The sequence below is a fragment of the Salvelinus fontinalis genome, chromosome 5 (genome assembly GCF_029448725.1).
Source record: "Salvelinus fontinalis isolate EN_2023a chromosome 5, ASM2944872v1, whole genome shotgun sequence".
Lineage (NCBI taxonomy): Eukaryota > Metazoa > Chordata > Actinopteri > Salmoniformes > Salmonidae > Salvelinus > Salvelinus fontinalis.
The window spans coordinates 44,367,611-44,385,188 of NC_074669.1; the positions used below are offsets into that span (position 1 = coordinate 44,367,611).

Genomic DNA, 17,578 nt, shown 5'->3' on the forward strand with positions numbered 1-17,578 from the left:
ATTTCCCCATGAGGCCAATGGTGACTTTAAAACAGTTGCATAGTTGAATGGCTGTGATAGGAGAAAATGTAGGAGGGATCAACAACATTATAGTTACTCCACAATACTAACCTAAATGATGGAGTGAAAAAAAGGAAGTCTGTACAGAATAAAAATATTCCAAAACATGCATCCTTTTTGCAATAAGGCACTAAAGTAAAACTGCAAAAGAATTGGCAAAAAGTACCATTCTTCATATTTTCAAGCATGGTGGTGGCTGCTGCATCATGTTATGGGTATGCTTGTCATCGGCAAGAACTAGTGATTCTTTGGGGGATAAAAATAAATGTAAGAGAGCTAAGCAGAGGCAAAATCCTAGCTGAAAACCTGGTTCAGTCTGCTTTCCAACAGACATAGAGAGCCCAATTCCGCTTTCAGCAGAACAATAACCTAAAACACAAGGCCAAATATACACTGGAATTGCTAACCAAGATAACATTGAATCTCTATTATACAGTAGTGCTATTGATGCAAAATGTTAGCTACAATTTAAGAAAACTAACACTAAAGTGAAAGTTATAAATGTATGTGGGTATTTGATGGAGTCAATTTGGGGTCATGATAGTGGCTGTACCAAATGTTTGATGTATTATAATAATTGATTGTAATATGTTGTATTTATAGAAGGGGAAGGGTTATAAGACCCCTCCACATGTATAGGGTCCTAGATTACAGATTAACAATATATATATATTCATTATAATGTTTTAAAATTGTTCCACAGTCGTTTCTAAGTCTCTGCCTCTTATAAAGAAACGGTCTGATAAATGTGTGAAATATTGCATGGAGTCTGTGAGAAAGCACTTCAAAGATAAACACAGAATCCTGCAGGGGAGTAAAAGAGATAAGAGACTCGTCAGACATACCTCTATAAATCAACTTGGGGGAGTGGACATTTACTGCTGAGCCCTTAGAAAACACTGGAACTATTGTATCTCTCTTGCAAGTTTGTATTGTTGTGTCTGCATGGGCTTGGTCTGATGAGTAGAAGGTAATGACATATGCAGTGACATCACTAGGGCTGGACTTCGGGCTTAATAAAATAACTTGGGACTTTTCCTATGGGGCAGAACTCAGGAGAGACATCAGTTGTATGTGTGATGTTTGATCTTTGACTTCTGTCTACAGCTGTATTTTGATTCAAATTGTAATGATGTATAAGTGCACATTTTGAGTGTTCCTTATTTGTTAAGTAAATAAAAGGGAGCACAGAAAAACAGAACCAACATAGTACTGACGGTGGCTCCCGATAGTGGCTAATTAACATTATACAAATTGTAAAATAAAAAAAGCTTTAAAATATTCTAAAACGCATACATCAACTCGGCAGGTTCAGCCCTACAGAAACCTATAGCTTGAGTGTCCAAATTTCATCCACACAAATTATAAAGGCACACAATTAAAATTCTGAATAACGGCACAGCTATTTATAGCCTATTTCACTGTGGAAAAGGGGCCGCAATCCATGTCATGTTGATATGATTTTCAGTTGGCTTCTATATGGCTGGTTTCCCATTCATCTATAAAGGGATCATATTTACAATCACCTTCTCCAAACGGTTTACTTATTTACGTAGCTCTTATCAATAGATGTTATCCATTTATAAATTGCACTGCATGGAGAATTATTTTATTTCTATGGTAAAAAAATGAAGTAGATGCTTTTTTCACTCCGAACCAGTAGGTTCGCTGGACCTTATTCGTGGTTTCCACGCACATAAAGGTATACGTCTTATATGTAGACACACCTCTGCCACACCTTTACTTCTAAGATCTTCACCCTGAAAGAATAGCGGGTGAATAGCATGCTATTCTCATGCTTAAATTCAATGTCAGAATATGCATAGAGAGAAAAGTGCATAAAAAGGGAATTACGTTTCATTTACGCACGCTTAACTTGGGTCAGAATCGGGGACTAAGAACTTAAGGAAATTAAATGTGTTTGTGTCTGGCTTTGTCGTTGTTTCAATATTGGTCATTGAATCCAAGAAAGAACATGGGCCTTGACCTAATGTCACCCCATATCCTTTCCCTAGACAGGAAAGAGAGTAATCAACATCAAATCAAATTGTATTTGTCACATGTGCCGAATACAACTGGTGTAGACCCTTAACCAACAATGCCGTTTTAAGGAAATAGAGTTAAGAAAATATTTGCTAAAGAAAATAAAGTACAATTTTTGTTTAAGTGATTCACTGTGCACATGCTCAGTTTAGTTCTGTACTCTCATGTGATAAAAGCAATACGGTGTGATTAACTCTGCCGATTCTATTGACAGAAATCTGATTTTGAGGTATAAAAGTAATTATTTTGACCAAATTAGTTTTTGTGATGGCAAATGCTTTGTAGTTTCGTTCATCAAACTTATATCAGGTGTATAATCAGTCTGTGTAGAGGCATTTGATGCAAGTTAGCAATGCTAAAGTAGGGTTAATTGTAACAACTTGTGAGAAAATGTTACAACTAACCCTGGGGAGACAATTAGATCGGTTGCATAACCCTGAGTGAAACTGAATGTTTTTGACAAATGTTTTCTTTTCCTTCCAGCCTGCCTAGATCATGGAAAAGAAAGACATACAGGAGAGTACCTCTCCACACTTTGAAAAGAGAGTCAAATGATGTAGCAGAGCATGGGGAGACAACTGGATCGGTTGCAAAGTTGTATGGCATATGTCATGTGACAGATTCTGCAGAGAGTGAAATAAGCTACTGGAGAAGGGGTCGAGAGAGCTTCCTCACGTAGGCTACCGTAGTGGAAACAGGGTCTTCATGGATGAGCAGAAGTTGTCAGAGTATTTCTTGAAGGCAGGTGATTTATGCCCACGGTCCCACTGCTATCCAGCCCACCTCTCCAGCTGCCTCCCAGGCCACATTACATTTACATTTTAGTCATTTAGCAGACGCTCTTATCTAGAGCGACTTACAGTAGAGTGCATACATTTTATTACATTTTTACATACTGAGACAAGGATATCCCTACCGGCCAAACCCTCCCTAACCCGGACGACGCTATGCCAATTGTGCATCACCCCACGGACCTCCCAGTTGCGGCCGGCTGCGACAGAGCCTGGGCGCGAACCCAGCCCAGCCTGGGCGCGAACCCAGAGACTCTGGTGGCGCAGCTAGCACTGCGATGCAGTGCCCTAGACCACTGCGCCACCCGGGAGGTCTCTGGAGGTCTCCTACATCTCCAGCTGCCTCCCAGGCCACATCTCCAGCTGCCTTCCAGGCCACTTCTCCAGCTGCCTTCCAGGCCACATCTCCAGCTGCCTTCCAGGCCACTTCTCCAGCTGCCTTCCAGGCCACATCTCCAGCTGCCTTCCAGGCCACATCTCCAGCTGCCTTCCAGGCCACATCTCCAGCTGCCTCCCAGGCCACATCTCCAGCTGCCTCCCAGGCCACATCTCCAGCTGCCTTCCAGGCCACATCTCCAGCTGCCTTCCAGGCCACGTCTCCAGCTGCCTTCCAGGCCACGTCTCCAGCTGCCTCCCAGGCCACATCTCCAGCTGCCTTCCAGGCCACATCTCCAGCTGCCTTCCAGGCCACATCTCCAGCTGCCTCCCAGGCCACATCTCCAGCTGACTCCCAGGCCACATCTCAGCTGCCTTCCAGGCCACATCTCCAGCTGCCTTCCAGGCCACATCTCCAGCTGCCTTCCAGGCCACTTCTCCAACTGCCTTCCAGACACCTCCCAACATGTATCAGGCTGTGGCTGGGAAACACCTGATTACTCTTCTGATTTCAACCCAGCTGATGTGTGCCCCTTCCCAAAAGCAGGGCCCAGGAAAATTACAACAAGGGGTAGGCAGAGGAGAAGAAACCCCGTCAAGCAGGCACTGGAAGAACAGCATAACAAGTTAAGCTCTCAGAAGGCAAAATAAAAATTGCCCTGCCTCAAAAAACATCTGTAAAGAAGCAAGCTAAGACAAAGCCGAAACAAAGCACATTGAACTAGAAGATTCAGATTCCTCCAACGAGGAAAACTGCTGCATTGTGTGCATGGAGCACTTTAACAAATCCATGTCCAAGGAGGTCTGGGTGCCATGCTAGGAATGCCAATTATGGGCCCGCCAAGCCTGTACCTCAGGACAGCTATACCACTGTCACAACTGTGACTCTGATTAAGTCAGAGTCCAACATTGTCCTACACAGACGCATACACAGACACACACCACAAACGTTCAGGTGTTTCGTTTGGCCTACTTGTTGTTTGGTTGAGAAAGATAATTTAGTGAAGGGTAAAATAATAAATATTGTATTTAAATGTATTATTATTTCTGCCAAACAAAATGCTAAACAGGGCAATGTTGCTCTCATGGTCTCAATAAAGGTGTTCAATAATTAGTTGCATGTCATGATTTATGCACTTTTTCAATCTGTTACAGTTCACCCCAAGCACTGTTACAACTAACCCAGACCATGGGGTAAATTGTAACACTCCATTCCTTGTATTTAAGACAACACCATGCATTTGCAGTTTATTTACATATACTGTATAATAACCACACCCATTTTTAAAGGACGAATGTAGGTTGTTTTTATCAAGTTTTGAAAACACTACCAAAAACGATCTCTGGGAAACTGACTAAAAGGTGATTAGTGTTACAACCATCCCCGGTCTCCCCTACATGTAACACTTTCATTCGAAGTTTATAGCTTTATTTCTGTCAAATTATGACTCTGCATTTTTTCAGAGTCAAACTAAATGATGTATTGTGTGGCCATGGTAGGGTAAGCTGTGTAGGATATAGCAAAGTAAATGGCAAACTTTGCACTACATTGCTGTTTTCAAACTACAGATTTTCCATCTTTGTATGATACATTGGTATGCCTAATAGCTGAGGCTTTAAGGCTGTTTCAATTTTATTATTAGGTTTATCTACTTTCTGTACTATCATAAGTGCAAATCAAGTCTGTGTGTTCATTTATTTTAAGTAGTAATTTGTCTTGATATAAAGGAGTGGCGACTCTGCCGAGACATTTCAGGGTCAATTGAATATCTTGTAAAGATAGTTGAACTGTTACAAATGTGCATTGCTTGCTGTTATTACACCATGGTTACTTAGTACTTCCTATTACTGAGAAGCAAGCCAAGTGAGCTAAAAAGAAAGAAAGAGAAGTTGGCCTACACTTTGACGAAAAGATAAGATTGAATGCTGAGCAACGATGCCCTGACTGTAAGTCTGGATAAAGTAGGTATGCTGAAAAAAATGTGTTTTCTTACTTGCTAAAACCAAGTAGCCTAAGCCATTGGAATCACACTATACGTTTGCACAGTTGATTAAGATAAAAAATATATATTATATAGTGCAAATACTAACTACTTGTAGCTTGACAAATACCCAGGTATTGTAGCTTGACATTGCATGTGCTTCTAATACACTTGTAATAAACTTGGCTTTTAAACATTTAAGGTTGTATGGTATAATATTCATCAGATTCATGATTTTAATTTGAAGTCAAGTTCCACTGAGAACACGACTAAGAATGATGAACTGAACACTAAACAAACATTTTACAAATTTGACTTGTGACGATTCTCTATTTTATTAATTCACGGATGTTCTCGCATTTTCAGCATCAAGTTCTCGTCATATGTAAGTAAAAGTTGCATATTGTATAAAAGGTATACCCTATAAACAAATATTATGAAACATCTGAATACTATGAACAATATGAAACCTCATCAACGTAGTTAATGCTGGACATGTTTTCTGTGAGAGCCTGTTGTAGCGGCTTTAGAATGTCTTCCATTTTACTGTTACCTCATTTCACGGCCCAAAAGGATCCACCCCTTTTTATTTTTTTTTGCCTAAAATGACGTACCTAAATCTAACTGCCTGTAGCTCAGGACCTGAAACACGGATATGCATATTCTTGATACCATTTGAAAGGAAAGACTTTGAAGTGTGTGGAAATGTTAAATTAATGTAGGAGAATATAACACATTAGATCTGGTAAAAGATAATACAAAGAAAAAAAACATGTTTTTTTTTGTATTTTCTTTGTACCATCATCTTTGAAATGCAAGAGAAAGGCCACAATGTATTATTCTAGCCCAGGCGCAATTTAGATTTTGGCCACAAGATGGCAGCAGTATACGTGCAAAGTTTAGACTGATCCAATGAACCACTGCATTTCTGTTCAAAATGTTTTATCAAGACTGCCCAAATGTGGCTAATTGGTTTATTAATACATTTTCAAGTTCATAACTGTGCACTCTCCTCAAACAATAGCATGGTATTCTTTCACTGTAATAGCTACTGTAAATTGGACAGTGCAGTTAGATTAACAAGAATTTAAGCTTTCAATATTTAAGCTGCCAATATCAGATATGTCTATGTCCTGAAAAATGGTCTTGTTATTAACAACCTTATGCTAATCACATTAGCCTACGTTAAGTCAACCATCCCGCGGGGCACCCACCGATCCTGTAGAGGCTAACACGGAACCCAAACCGGCTGCACGCGTGCGCCATAATGCATACATTTATTTTGTACCCTACACCAAACGCGATCACGACACGCAGGTTAAAATATCAAAACAAACTCTGAACAAATTACATTAATTTGGGGACAAGTCGAAAAGCATGAAACATTTATGGCAATTTAGCTAGTTAGCTTGCACTTGCTAGCTAATTTGTCCTATTTAGCTAGCTTGCTGTTGCTAGCTAATTTATCCTGGGATATAAACATTAGGTTGTTATTTTACCTGAAATGCACAAGGTCCTTTACTCCGACAATTAATTCACACATAAAACGGTCAACCGAATCGTTTCTAGTCCTCTCCTCCTTCCAGGCTTTTTCATCTTTGAATTTATATGGTGATTGGCATCTAAACTTTCATAGTATTACCACGACAACCGGCAACACAGTTCGTCTTTCAATCACCCACGTTGGTATAACCAAAGAGGAGATGGCATGTGGGCACCTGCTTCTATAAACCAATGAGGAGATGGGAGAGAGAGGACTTGGAGTGCGATCTCCGTCAGAAATAGAAAGGACTTCTATTTTAGCCCTTGGCAACGCAGACGCTCGTTGATGCGCGCGAGCAGTGCGGGTGCAATAATTGAATAACATAGATTTCTACATTTATTTTGTGACGCGAGCGGTGTTGTCAGGGTATAAGTGTTATGTTTTCAAAATGTATATTGCTATTTGTAGGTGACCTACTGACTGTTCCATAACAAATAGTAACAGAGCGCATTATGTGATCATTTTGAAATAACTGGACTCTTGCAGTGCTAAGATCAGAATTCAACAATATAGTTTCCGAGTAACAGTCGTATTAGCAAGGAGAGCATCCAGTCCTGTGGAATACATTCAGAGGGCACACAAAGCTAGAGAGTAAAGCTATACGGTATTTACTGTTATTCAATGCAGTCTTTGTATGAGGACACTTATCAGACACAAAACAGTGCTTCTCCTGACATGTTCATCCACCAAGGGATCGTAGACTGGACAAAAATATAAACACAACATGCAACCATTTCAAAGATTTCACTGAGTTACAGTTCATATAAGGAAATAAGTCAATTGAAATAAATTCATTAGGCCCTAATCTATGGATATCACATGACTGGGAATACAGATATGCATCTGCTGGTCACAGATACCTTTAAAAGAATGTAGGGGCGTGGATCAGAAAACCAGTCAGTATCTGTTGTGATAACCATTTGCATCATTCAACACGGCACATCTCCTTCGCATAGAGTTGATCAGGCTTTTGATTGTGGAATGTTGTCCCACTCCTCTTAAATGGTTGTGCGAAGTTGCTGGATATTGGTGGGAACTGGAAGACGTTGTCGATGCACTTTGTGATGTAGCCAGTGACTGAGGTGGTGACTGGTACTTCCTGCTTTAGTTTTTGCTTATTAGCAGGAATCAGGATGATAGAATTATGGTCAGATTTGCCAAATGGAGGGCGAGGGAGAGCTTTGTATGCGTCTCTGTGTGTGGAGTAAAGGTGATCTATTGTTTTTCCCCCCTCTGGTTGCACATGTAACATGCTGGTAGAAATGAGGTAAAACGGATTTAAGTGTGCCTGCATTAAAGTCCCCGGCCACTAGGAGCACCACTTCTGGATAAGCATTTTCTTGTTTGCTTATGGCCTTATACAGCTCGTTGAGTGCGGTCTTAGTGCCAGCACCGGTTTATGGTGGTAAATAGATGGCTATGAAAAATATAGATAAACTCACTTGGTAGATAGTGTGGTCTAAAGCTTATCATGATGTACTCTACCTCAGGTGAGCAATACCTCGAGACTTCCTTAATATTAGACATTGCGCACCAGCAGTTATTGACAAATAGACCCACACCACCACCCTTTGTCTTACCAGATGTAGCTGTTCTGTCCTGCCGATGCACGGAAAACCCAGCCAACTGTATATTATCCGTGTCGTTGTTCAGCCATGACTCGTTGAAACATAAGATATTACAGTTTTTAATGTCCCGTAAGCTCATCCAGTTTATTCTCCAGTGATTGCACATTGGCCAATAGAACGGATTGTAAAGGCGGGTTACCCACTCGCCGATAAATTCTCACAAGGGTCCCGGATCTGCGCCCCCTGTATCTCTGTCTTTTCTTCATGTGAATGACAAGGATTTGGGCCTGGTCCGGTAGAAACAGTATATCTTTCGCTTCAGACTCATTAAAGAAAACATCTTCGTCCAGTTGGAGGTGAGTAATCGCTGTTCTGATATCCAGACGCTCTTTCGGTCATAAGAGATGGTAGCAGCAACATTATGTACATAATAAGTTTCAAACAATGCCAAAAAACACACAAAATAGCTTGATTGGTCAGGAACCTGTAAAACGCCGAACTGCAGTCCAGTCAAAACCCTGGTGAGGACGACGAGCATGCAGATGAGCTTCCCGAGACGGTTTCTGATAGGTTGTGCATATCCACAGTTTCATCAGCTGTCCTGATGGATGGTCTCAGACGATCCCGCAGGTGAAGAAGACGGATGTGGAGGTCCTGTGCTGGCGTAGTTACACTTGGTCACTTGCGTACTGCCAAATTCACTAAAAGGACGTTGGCGGCGACTTATGGTAGACAAATTAACATTCATTGCTCTGGTGGACAGTCCTGCAGTCAGCATTCCAATTGCATGCTCACTCTAAACTTGATATCTGTGGCATTATGTTGTGTGACAAAACTGCACATTTTAGAGTGGCCTTTTATTGTCCTCAGCACAAGGTGCACCGGTGTAATGGTCATGCTGTTTAATCAGCTTCTTGATATGCCACATCGCTTCTTGATATGCAAAACCTGTCAGGTGGATGTATTATCTTGGCAAAGGAGAAATGCTTACTATCAGGAATGAAAACAAATTTGTGCACATCATTTGAGAGAAATAAGCTTTTTGTGCATATAGAACATTTCTGGAATCTTTTATTTCAGCTCATGAAACATAGAACCAACACTTTACATTTTTGTTCAGTAGTTACACGACGGAGAGCTTGCCATGTGGCATTGAAGAATTCTCAGATTTTACAAAAATGTTGTGTACCATATTTTGGTATTTTACCAATACACATTTTCATAGCTTATATCACTTTTACCTGAAAAACAGGTAAACAATCATTGTTCAGCATAGTTTTGTTGAGGAATATGAAGAAACATCAAGTACAATAATCCTTCTTAAAAGGGCCCAAAACACACATTGATCTACCAGTTTGTACTTCCCAGTTAACCAGCAGCCAAAGGAAACATATTTGTTTCCCCATAAAATACACAAGGAGACTTTGTAAAACAGTCAAACATTGGTATTCCCCCTGTCCCCCAGTTGTTTCTCTGTAGATAAAGCAAAACATTGTCAATGTCAAGAAATTGCTTGTCATTTGGAATGATTTTGACAGGGAAGTGCATTTAAATAATGTATGAATAATGCATTTAAATACATCGTAGTTGGCTAGTTCTCAAAAAGCAGCATTTGACTGTCAAACATCATTTAAAATGTCTCATTCAACTTCAGTCACAATGTTGTGAAGTTTCAAATATTCAAATGTGAAGAAGTAGTGTCAGAAAAAAAAGAAGTTGGTTCTGGTGTTGCTTGTCACAAACATTGGCTAACCTTTGGCTTGAGTAGTATAACAAGCGTTCTTCTTGGCTAGTTATTTTCTTGTGTGACTTGACCACTTCCAATACATTCTCTTCCCTCTCTGATCCACCCTTGTTTTGACATTTCCACCCATTGTGCAACTAGAGGTGGACCCAAGTATAGACTTGGGTCCTTGTACCACACAAAACCAATAACATTATCAGGTCCACCTCTACAACTCAGCACCTCTTCAGCCCCACACCACCCCAAGGCACAGTCAGGGATCAGTCACTCAATCAGTACAGGTCAGTACAATACAATAGACCTCCACAGTCAACGTCATTGACGTCCATCCATCCGTCCCTCCTCACCCTCCCTCGCATTCCTCTTGTCCTTCCTCTCTGATGTAGTGCAGTAGCTCTGACTTAGACCAAATATGGGCCCATCTGTCCCTGTGTACTGTGTTCCACCTCCTCAAATTTCAATCTTAAACCAGCTCAAAACCAGCCCAGACCAGTTCAAACCGACTCAAACCAGCTCCCTGCACCTGAGGAGACACGCCTAGCACTACCAGCCATGGTAGACAGTACATCACTGGCTGTGCAAGCTTTGATTGGAGTCAATAACACACATCCATCCTTCTATGGGCTACTTATTCTTGGCTTGGCTTTCTGAAGTTGCTCCCCCGTTGGATGCAGTGGGGGCATTGGCGGTTTCAGGTCGTGGTTTAGATTTAGGAACGGAGTCTGGCTCCCAGAGGAAGAACTCGTGCAGGAGGGTGTTGACGCTCTCGGGACACTCCATCATCACCATGTGACTGCCCTCATTGATTATCTTCAGGAAGGCAAGCAGCAAGATCTGAGAGGAGGTAGAGAGGTTAGATTAGGTTTAAAGAAAGGGTTAAAGTTGGCGTTAACGGTTTCTCTCTCACCTCTGCCATGCGTTGATCCTCCTCCACGGGCACAAACTTGTCGTACATGCCGTGCACCAGTAGGATAGGCACAGTGATCTCTGCATGGTACACCTCGTCGCCCTCTGGCCAGTACTGGCCACTCATCATGGCACGCAGCACGAAGGAGGACACGTTGAAAGCATTGTTGTCTTTCAACAGCTGCTTCTCCTTCGCACCCTGGTGGGCAAACCCAGCCCTGAGGGAGGCAGAGGAGAGAGTGAGTAGGATATAGGATATCATACTTGAACGTCATAGACGGAAAGATATTTGCACTGAAGTTTGTCTGTATGGGAGGGAAGGCGCACACACACACACACTCTCTCGCTCTTACTTGAGAAAGCTCCAGGAGAGGCAGGGGGAGAGGCAGTGCAGGACGCAGGTGGGCAGGTTGAAGATGGAACAAAGGCTGGGCTCCAGGGCAGTGGGGCCTCCTCCGTTTATCATCACCACCTTGTGGACCTGGTCCGGGTACTCATGGGCCAGGAATGTACAGAATGACACACTGTACAAAGAGAGAGATGGAGAGAGTCTGGGAGAGCAAAAGGCAGAAAATACAGTAGTGTAGTGTCTATAACTAGTGTAGTGTCTATAACTAACACACTTCTGTCTAACTCACCCATAAGAGTGTCCGATGAGAATGTTCCTTTTCCGTGCATATCTCTTAAAGATGGCCCTCATGTCCTCGGCCAGGGCATAGAACGTGTATGCCGCCGCGATCTGGGGCGCCGAGCTCGCCCCGTGACCTACCAGATCTGGCACGATGACCTCATAGCCCAGACGGAAGAAGAAGTCCAGCTGACTGCCCCAGATGTCCAGCGAGCCGCCCACACCGTGCACAAAGAACAGTGCCACGTCCGCGTGTGTCCCCTTACATGATGTGATCTTCCTCTCGCTGTCGATCACCACTGTGCGCTTGGGCTTCCGCCGTCGCTTCCGGGGCTGCTGGGTCAGATCTGGGGCTAATTCCAGGATCGGGGCTGGAGCTGTTGCCGCTCCCCCTGCCCCACTTCCCCCTGTCCCAACCACTGACCCCGTCTTGTCCACTTTGGTGTCAGGATTGGGAGTTGGATTGGACGGTGGGTCTGCGAGCTCTACCTCTACTGTACAGTTGGGTTCTGCTTCTCCGTTCGGAGCATGTAACAGCTCCTGTCTCACCGCATCCCCCAGGTTTTCTATCAGTAGCTGTCCGTTACGATACACTGTGATCTTCCTCTTGCAGTGGACGCTTCCCCCTGGCCCGCTGGGCTCTTCCTCCACCTCCCGCTCCGGGATGACGTGTCGGACCCTCAGGACGCGACCTGGTTTGACCTCCACAAACTCGTAGCCGTCAGCGGGTTCTGAGGTTTCTATGGGAACCACAACGTTGGCCGACTTCCCCGTCAGGCAGCAGAGGAGGCCGTCCAAAAAGGTGGTCAGCATGGCTGCCCCTGAATGTTCACACACATAGACATAAACATGAGTCAATTGCATATGAATGATGAAGGCAATGGCTGACGATAGATAGGCGGCTGTTTCCCTATACATATACAAATATAAGGAAACACGCACCCAGTAACAGCATCCACACACAAAGACATGCTGCTAGGATAATCCCTAATCTAAAGCCGTTAGGGGTAAGGTTAGACTACGTGAACAGAGTCCACTCTTAGAATCCCAGCACAACAGAATAACGAGCGCATAATATATCAGGAACGGGAGAGGAACTCCTTTGACACGTGGGTGGCTAGTTAAAACCATTGAAACTTGACCATTTTCCTTCAGACGTGGCCCATAAATAGGCTCTTCTATCAAGCCTCTTTCCCCTAGTGAGGCCTTAGAAGTATTAATAGAAAGGGGGGACAGTAATAGCCCGTGGCTGAGTTAAAGCCGGCTACAGTGTGCCCATGTGTGCCCCCTGTGTCTTCCAGAATTATTACAGTTCATAGGACCCAAGGCCTGGGGTGAATATTGTTGAGGCTACAAAGCAAGAACGTGTTTGTTTTGATCAGCAAAGTAAATGACAAACTTTGCATTTCATTGCTGATGCTGTTTTCCAACTACTGTTTTTTTTTAGAATACTTAAACAATGGTTGTGTGATTTTCGGGCTGTTACAATCTGATTATGGAATGGGGTATTTGGGAGTGGGACTGCTCTGAATAAAGCGAAGATGACATGCATTCACAGATGTTGCCCACACAAACATAATCTGGCTCAGGACAGCCCTCGTAAAGGGATTGGGGTGTGGCTCTTCTTTAAGATCCCATTTAATTCAAATAAACTATTCTGAGTGGGCAGCATCTTGGCTTTTAACATAGACTTGTTAGACACTGTTTTCACATATTGACAAACAACTGACAAAATGTTCCTGACAAAAGAACAAAACAAAATCAGACCAAACCAGATCGTTACAACTACTGATACGTATTCACACTATGTCCTCTCGCTGTGTTCCTAATGTATTATTTGCTGAGCAGCGACTCTTAAGATAAGTGTTGTTTATCAGACTGGCAACCGAAGAGAGAGTCAAGCTGGTTCTGTCTCCTGTGGTATTAGTCTTCCTGTTGCTCTCCTCACCTTTCTTTCCTGGAAAAGGAGGGATTACACCCATTTCTTTCTCTCCCTCCAGACACACTGCAATATGTTTGTCTAACTATCCTTTCAAAAAAAAAAAGTGGTTCTCCATAAACAATTCTTTCAACTTTTGTGTTTGCAATAGAATATAATAGAATAGGCCGGAGATGTCTTTTCTTTTGTGGTTTGATGTTGGAACCAGACTTTCCCTTTGTACATTTACATTACATTTTAGTCATTTAGCAGACGCTCTTATCCAGAGCGACTTACAGTAGAGTGCATACATTTTATTACATTTACATACTGAGACAAGGATATCCCTACCGGCCAAACCCTCCCTAACCCGGACGACACTATGCCAATTGTGCGTCGCCCCACGGACCTCCCGGTTGCGGCCGGCTGCGACAGAGCCTGGGCGTGAACCCAGAGACTCTGGTGGCGCAGCTAGCACTGCGATGCAGTGCCCTAGACCACTGCGCCACCCGGGAGGTACAACTGCAGACCTTTCAACCCCCACTGCTCACTGTGGTTGGATGAGGCTTATAGTAACAATGTAGCATATAACTCCGCTCCTCTCGTTTTCTCCCCCCTCTCTTTCGCTTACTTGCACTTCCTCAGCCCACACAGTGTTCTGTGGTGCTGTGTGTTTTGTGATAGCTGTAGGCCTTGATGTCTGACACATCAGGTTTGAGCTATTGAAAAACGTGTCCCTTGACTACTGTGGCGTGGCCCTCCATTTTCTCTCAGTGTAGATTCTGACAGGGGGCATGGTCAGCATGTAAAGACCCTGTCCTGTGTTTAAAAGGTAAACCCCTTATAGGCTACCTAACTTACTGGTATATATATATATATATATATATATATATATATATATATATATATATATAGCTTACAGTAATAGCTTACTGTATTTCTACAATCAGAGACCATACACTTTACTGTTAATAAGTAGTCCATTTCAGGTGTCATTTTAGGTAGAAAACTGATACACATTGCGTCCCCCCCCATAAATGACTGCCTTTAAACCACACCTATCCCTCCTTTTCATAGCAGTCTCCCTCAGTGCTCATCTGCTGTATATATTATTCAATAACCAGGAGTATAGATGCTATAGGTTTAAATTATTCATAAGTCCAGTGATGCCTGAAAACAGACTCAGTGTCTCGTCACAACACACTGAATGACAAATCACCGAGTGGAACCTCTCACGTTAACGCCACCGCGGGCTTATTTGTGGTGTGGCACACAACGGTTGTACATCTCTCATACTCCAACTATTTTATTCATTTTGCTATTGGTGACATCATTCATATGTGGTCTTATTTGAATAATAAGGATTCGAAGGTACTGCCACCCACTTTCTTGGCCAATAACGCCTTTATGTTATCAGTATAACAAGGCACTGGCTACAAATAGCAGAAGTCCCACACACATTCTTAGTGTGCACACTCATTAAAATCCCCCCGCTGTCTACCCACTGAGGAACAAGAGTGTAACTTTTTGGCAACTTCAATTTAAGCAATTGGGTCAAAATCTCTGGTCCATGTGCAAATTTAGTCAATCCTTCAAATTGGCCGGCGATATCTGCAAGGCTAGCAGTAGCAACACACAGACTTCCCTGCTAATGGCGTAGCTAAAACAGTGTTGCATAAGCCCAGATCAAAGGGTAGTCAACTCTGTGTAGGGATTGGCGCTTAGAAAAGAGCAGATAGCATCAGATGGATTAAAACACATTATGGCCTGTGCTGACAGTCTCGGGCCTGCTAAGGGTCAACAAACACTAACAATAATCCTTCTTCTTCTTCTAGGTGTGTCTACAGGCATGCTTCTGTTCTGCACGATGCAAAGTGGTATCTTTAATATATCAAGGTCCCAATACTATGTGATTGTATGTAGTTCTGTCCTTCAGCTGTCAGTCTATTCATGTCATATTTTATGTTTTGTGTGGACCCCAGGAAGAGTAGCTGCAGTTTTGGGGATCCTAATCAAATACTAACAATGGCTCCAACTTCTGTGGATGAGTGTCAGGACAATTGATTTGTTGGCTCATGGTGAGAGTCAACCATGAGATGTGCATAGGCTACATGGGATCAATCGATACTTTAAAAATGGTATTGAAATCTGATGCTAAGCAGACTCTAAATTCATGTATACATACATGTTGTATATTCTGTACTAAATCAGAGGCGAGACCAACCATGAGAGAAGTCTCTGAGGAGTTGATCAAAATCAGAGCCTATTTGGTACTAAAAACACAATCATTTCTAAATGTTGCTGAGAATGTGTTCATTATCCTCCAATGGACTGGTGTCAGCTGGAGGATCCAATCAATATCAGCTACTTTACAAGGCAACAGATCACATGACCTATCACTGGGTGACATCTTCAAATCAATACACAGGATCGGTGCTTTGTCTTGAATACAAATAATCAAAACAATTGGTCACAAAACCAATCAAATAGAATATTGGTGTGACATTAAATACAAAACACACCCTGAGGTAGTCGGGAACATTATTTTCATGACGATGTATTAATAATGTATCTATTTATAGAATTATTAGGCCTTTTTCAAGCTTATTTTTAAAACCTCAACCAGTACAATATAGTCTCAGGAATGTCATGCAATAAGTGGGCTGTCCAAAGGACAAATCCTATCAGGGCTCTCATGAATCACATGTCAATAATTAGGTCATATCACAACTGAAATGAATCTAATATCATGTATTGTTATTAGTTGGATACAACAATATATATACACATTGTTGGCTATCTAATAAATGAGGTAGTTTATTTGCTACTGTTCCGTTTACTATAGGTCCCCTTCCATAGAATGGAAAACAACAAAGCGTGGATCACTGACGGATGTCTGATCCAGAAAATATACAGCAAACGTCAGAATGTTTTTCACGTTTTGTTCACCAATTCTCAAGATGCATTAGATCAGCCATACCACTTTACACACAAGTAATACCACATCCCCATTTTGGTGTTTGATTTAGGCTAATTAAATTCGGAGAATTTGTTATGCAACTGGTTTAGTGTATCTCCCTAATTTCCCGGTGCGTTCTCTTTTTGCCTTCTGTTGACACGAAATACAATTATAATCATACATCAGGCTTCATTCATATACATTCTCAACAACGAAGAATCATACCTTATTATTGTCGAAGTCCACAGGGGTAAAATTGTTAGATAATACGCTTCTTTCTCGGTATACTGCGTCTTGGAAGCAGGCGCGCTATAATCTGTTGCAGCCAATCCAATAATCTAATCTAATTGGAGTCAGCAGCACTGTTCTCAACCTCAACATTCTTATCCGTTGGTTTACCTGATAAACGAATAAAAATGGAAACCAAGGTGCATTATCAATTCCATTGCATATTGGACGTGCCCGTGGGCGCATAGTGGATGCGCACACCAGGTGTCTATCTACATGTGGAGGTTTTTAATCCATTGTAAAGCGCACCGTTCACTCTTTTCCAACTGTTCCCTGGTCCCGTGACTGCCTCTCTGAAACCTGGCCTCAGAGCAAAACGTATTATATTTGACCAAAATCCGGGTCACTCCATTTAGTATAAAATGTTACTTTACATTAGGTTACATTACATTGGCCCTAGCAATGTAATAACGATCGTAAAATATAATATGAATTATAGGATGTATAGTAATATGATATGCTACGTTCGACTGCTTTAGTATGATATGCTATGTTAGGTTAGGGTTAGGAGTTAGGTTAAAGGGTTAAATTTAAGAGTTAAGGTTAGGGGAAGGGTTAGCTAACATGCTAAGTAGTTGCATAGTAGTAAAACAGTAGTAAGTAGGCGAAAAGTTGCTATTTAGCTAAAATACTAAAGTTGTCCGTGATGAGATTCGAACACGCAACCTTTGGGTTGCTAGACTTTCGCATTAAACACCAACCCAACCAACTCAACCCAACCTTACCTTACCCTACCCTATCCTACCCTACCCTACCCTACCCAACCTACTACC

General features: G+C 42.3%; 2 protein-coding genes across 2 annotated transcripts in view; one reads left to right on the plus strand and one right to left on the minus strand.

Moving 5' to 3' along the window:
• LOC129855643 (DENN domain-containing protein 1B-like) overlaps window positions 1-5,452 on the plus strand; it is a 179,712-nt gene extending 174,260 nt beyond the window's left edge. The window contains exon 23 of the mRNA XM_055923522.1: window positions 2,587-5,452. The gene's annotated coding sequence lies outside the window, so the exon portion shown is untranslated. The remainder of the gene's footprint in view (window positions 1-2,586) is intronic.
• A 3,963-nt stretch (window positions 5,453-9,415) lies between these two features.
• Window positions 9,416-17,086, minus strand: LOC129855644 (protein ABHD8-like). The gene is made up of 5 exons (XM_055923526.1): window positions 16,743-17,086; window positions 11,651-12,461; window positions 11,366-11,536; window positions 11,014-11,230; window positions 9,416-10,940 (listed from the first exon to the last, which is right to left on the minus strand). The coding sequence occupies exons 2-5, from the start codon at window positions 12,451-12,453 to the stop codon at window positions 10,731-10,733; spliced, it is 1,401 nt and encodes a 466-aa protein (XP_055779501.1). The 5' UTR covers window positions 12,454-12,461; window positions 16,743-17,086; the 3' UTR covers window positions 9,416-10,730.
• Between the last annotated feature and the right edge of the window lie 492 nt (window positions 17,087-17,578).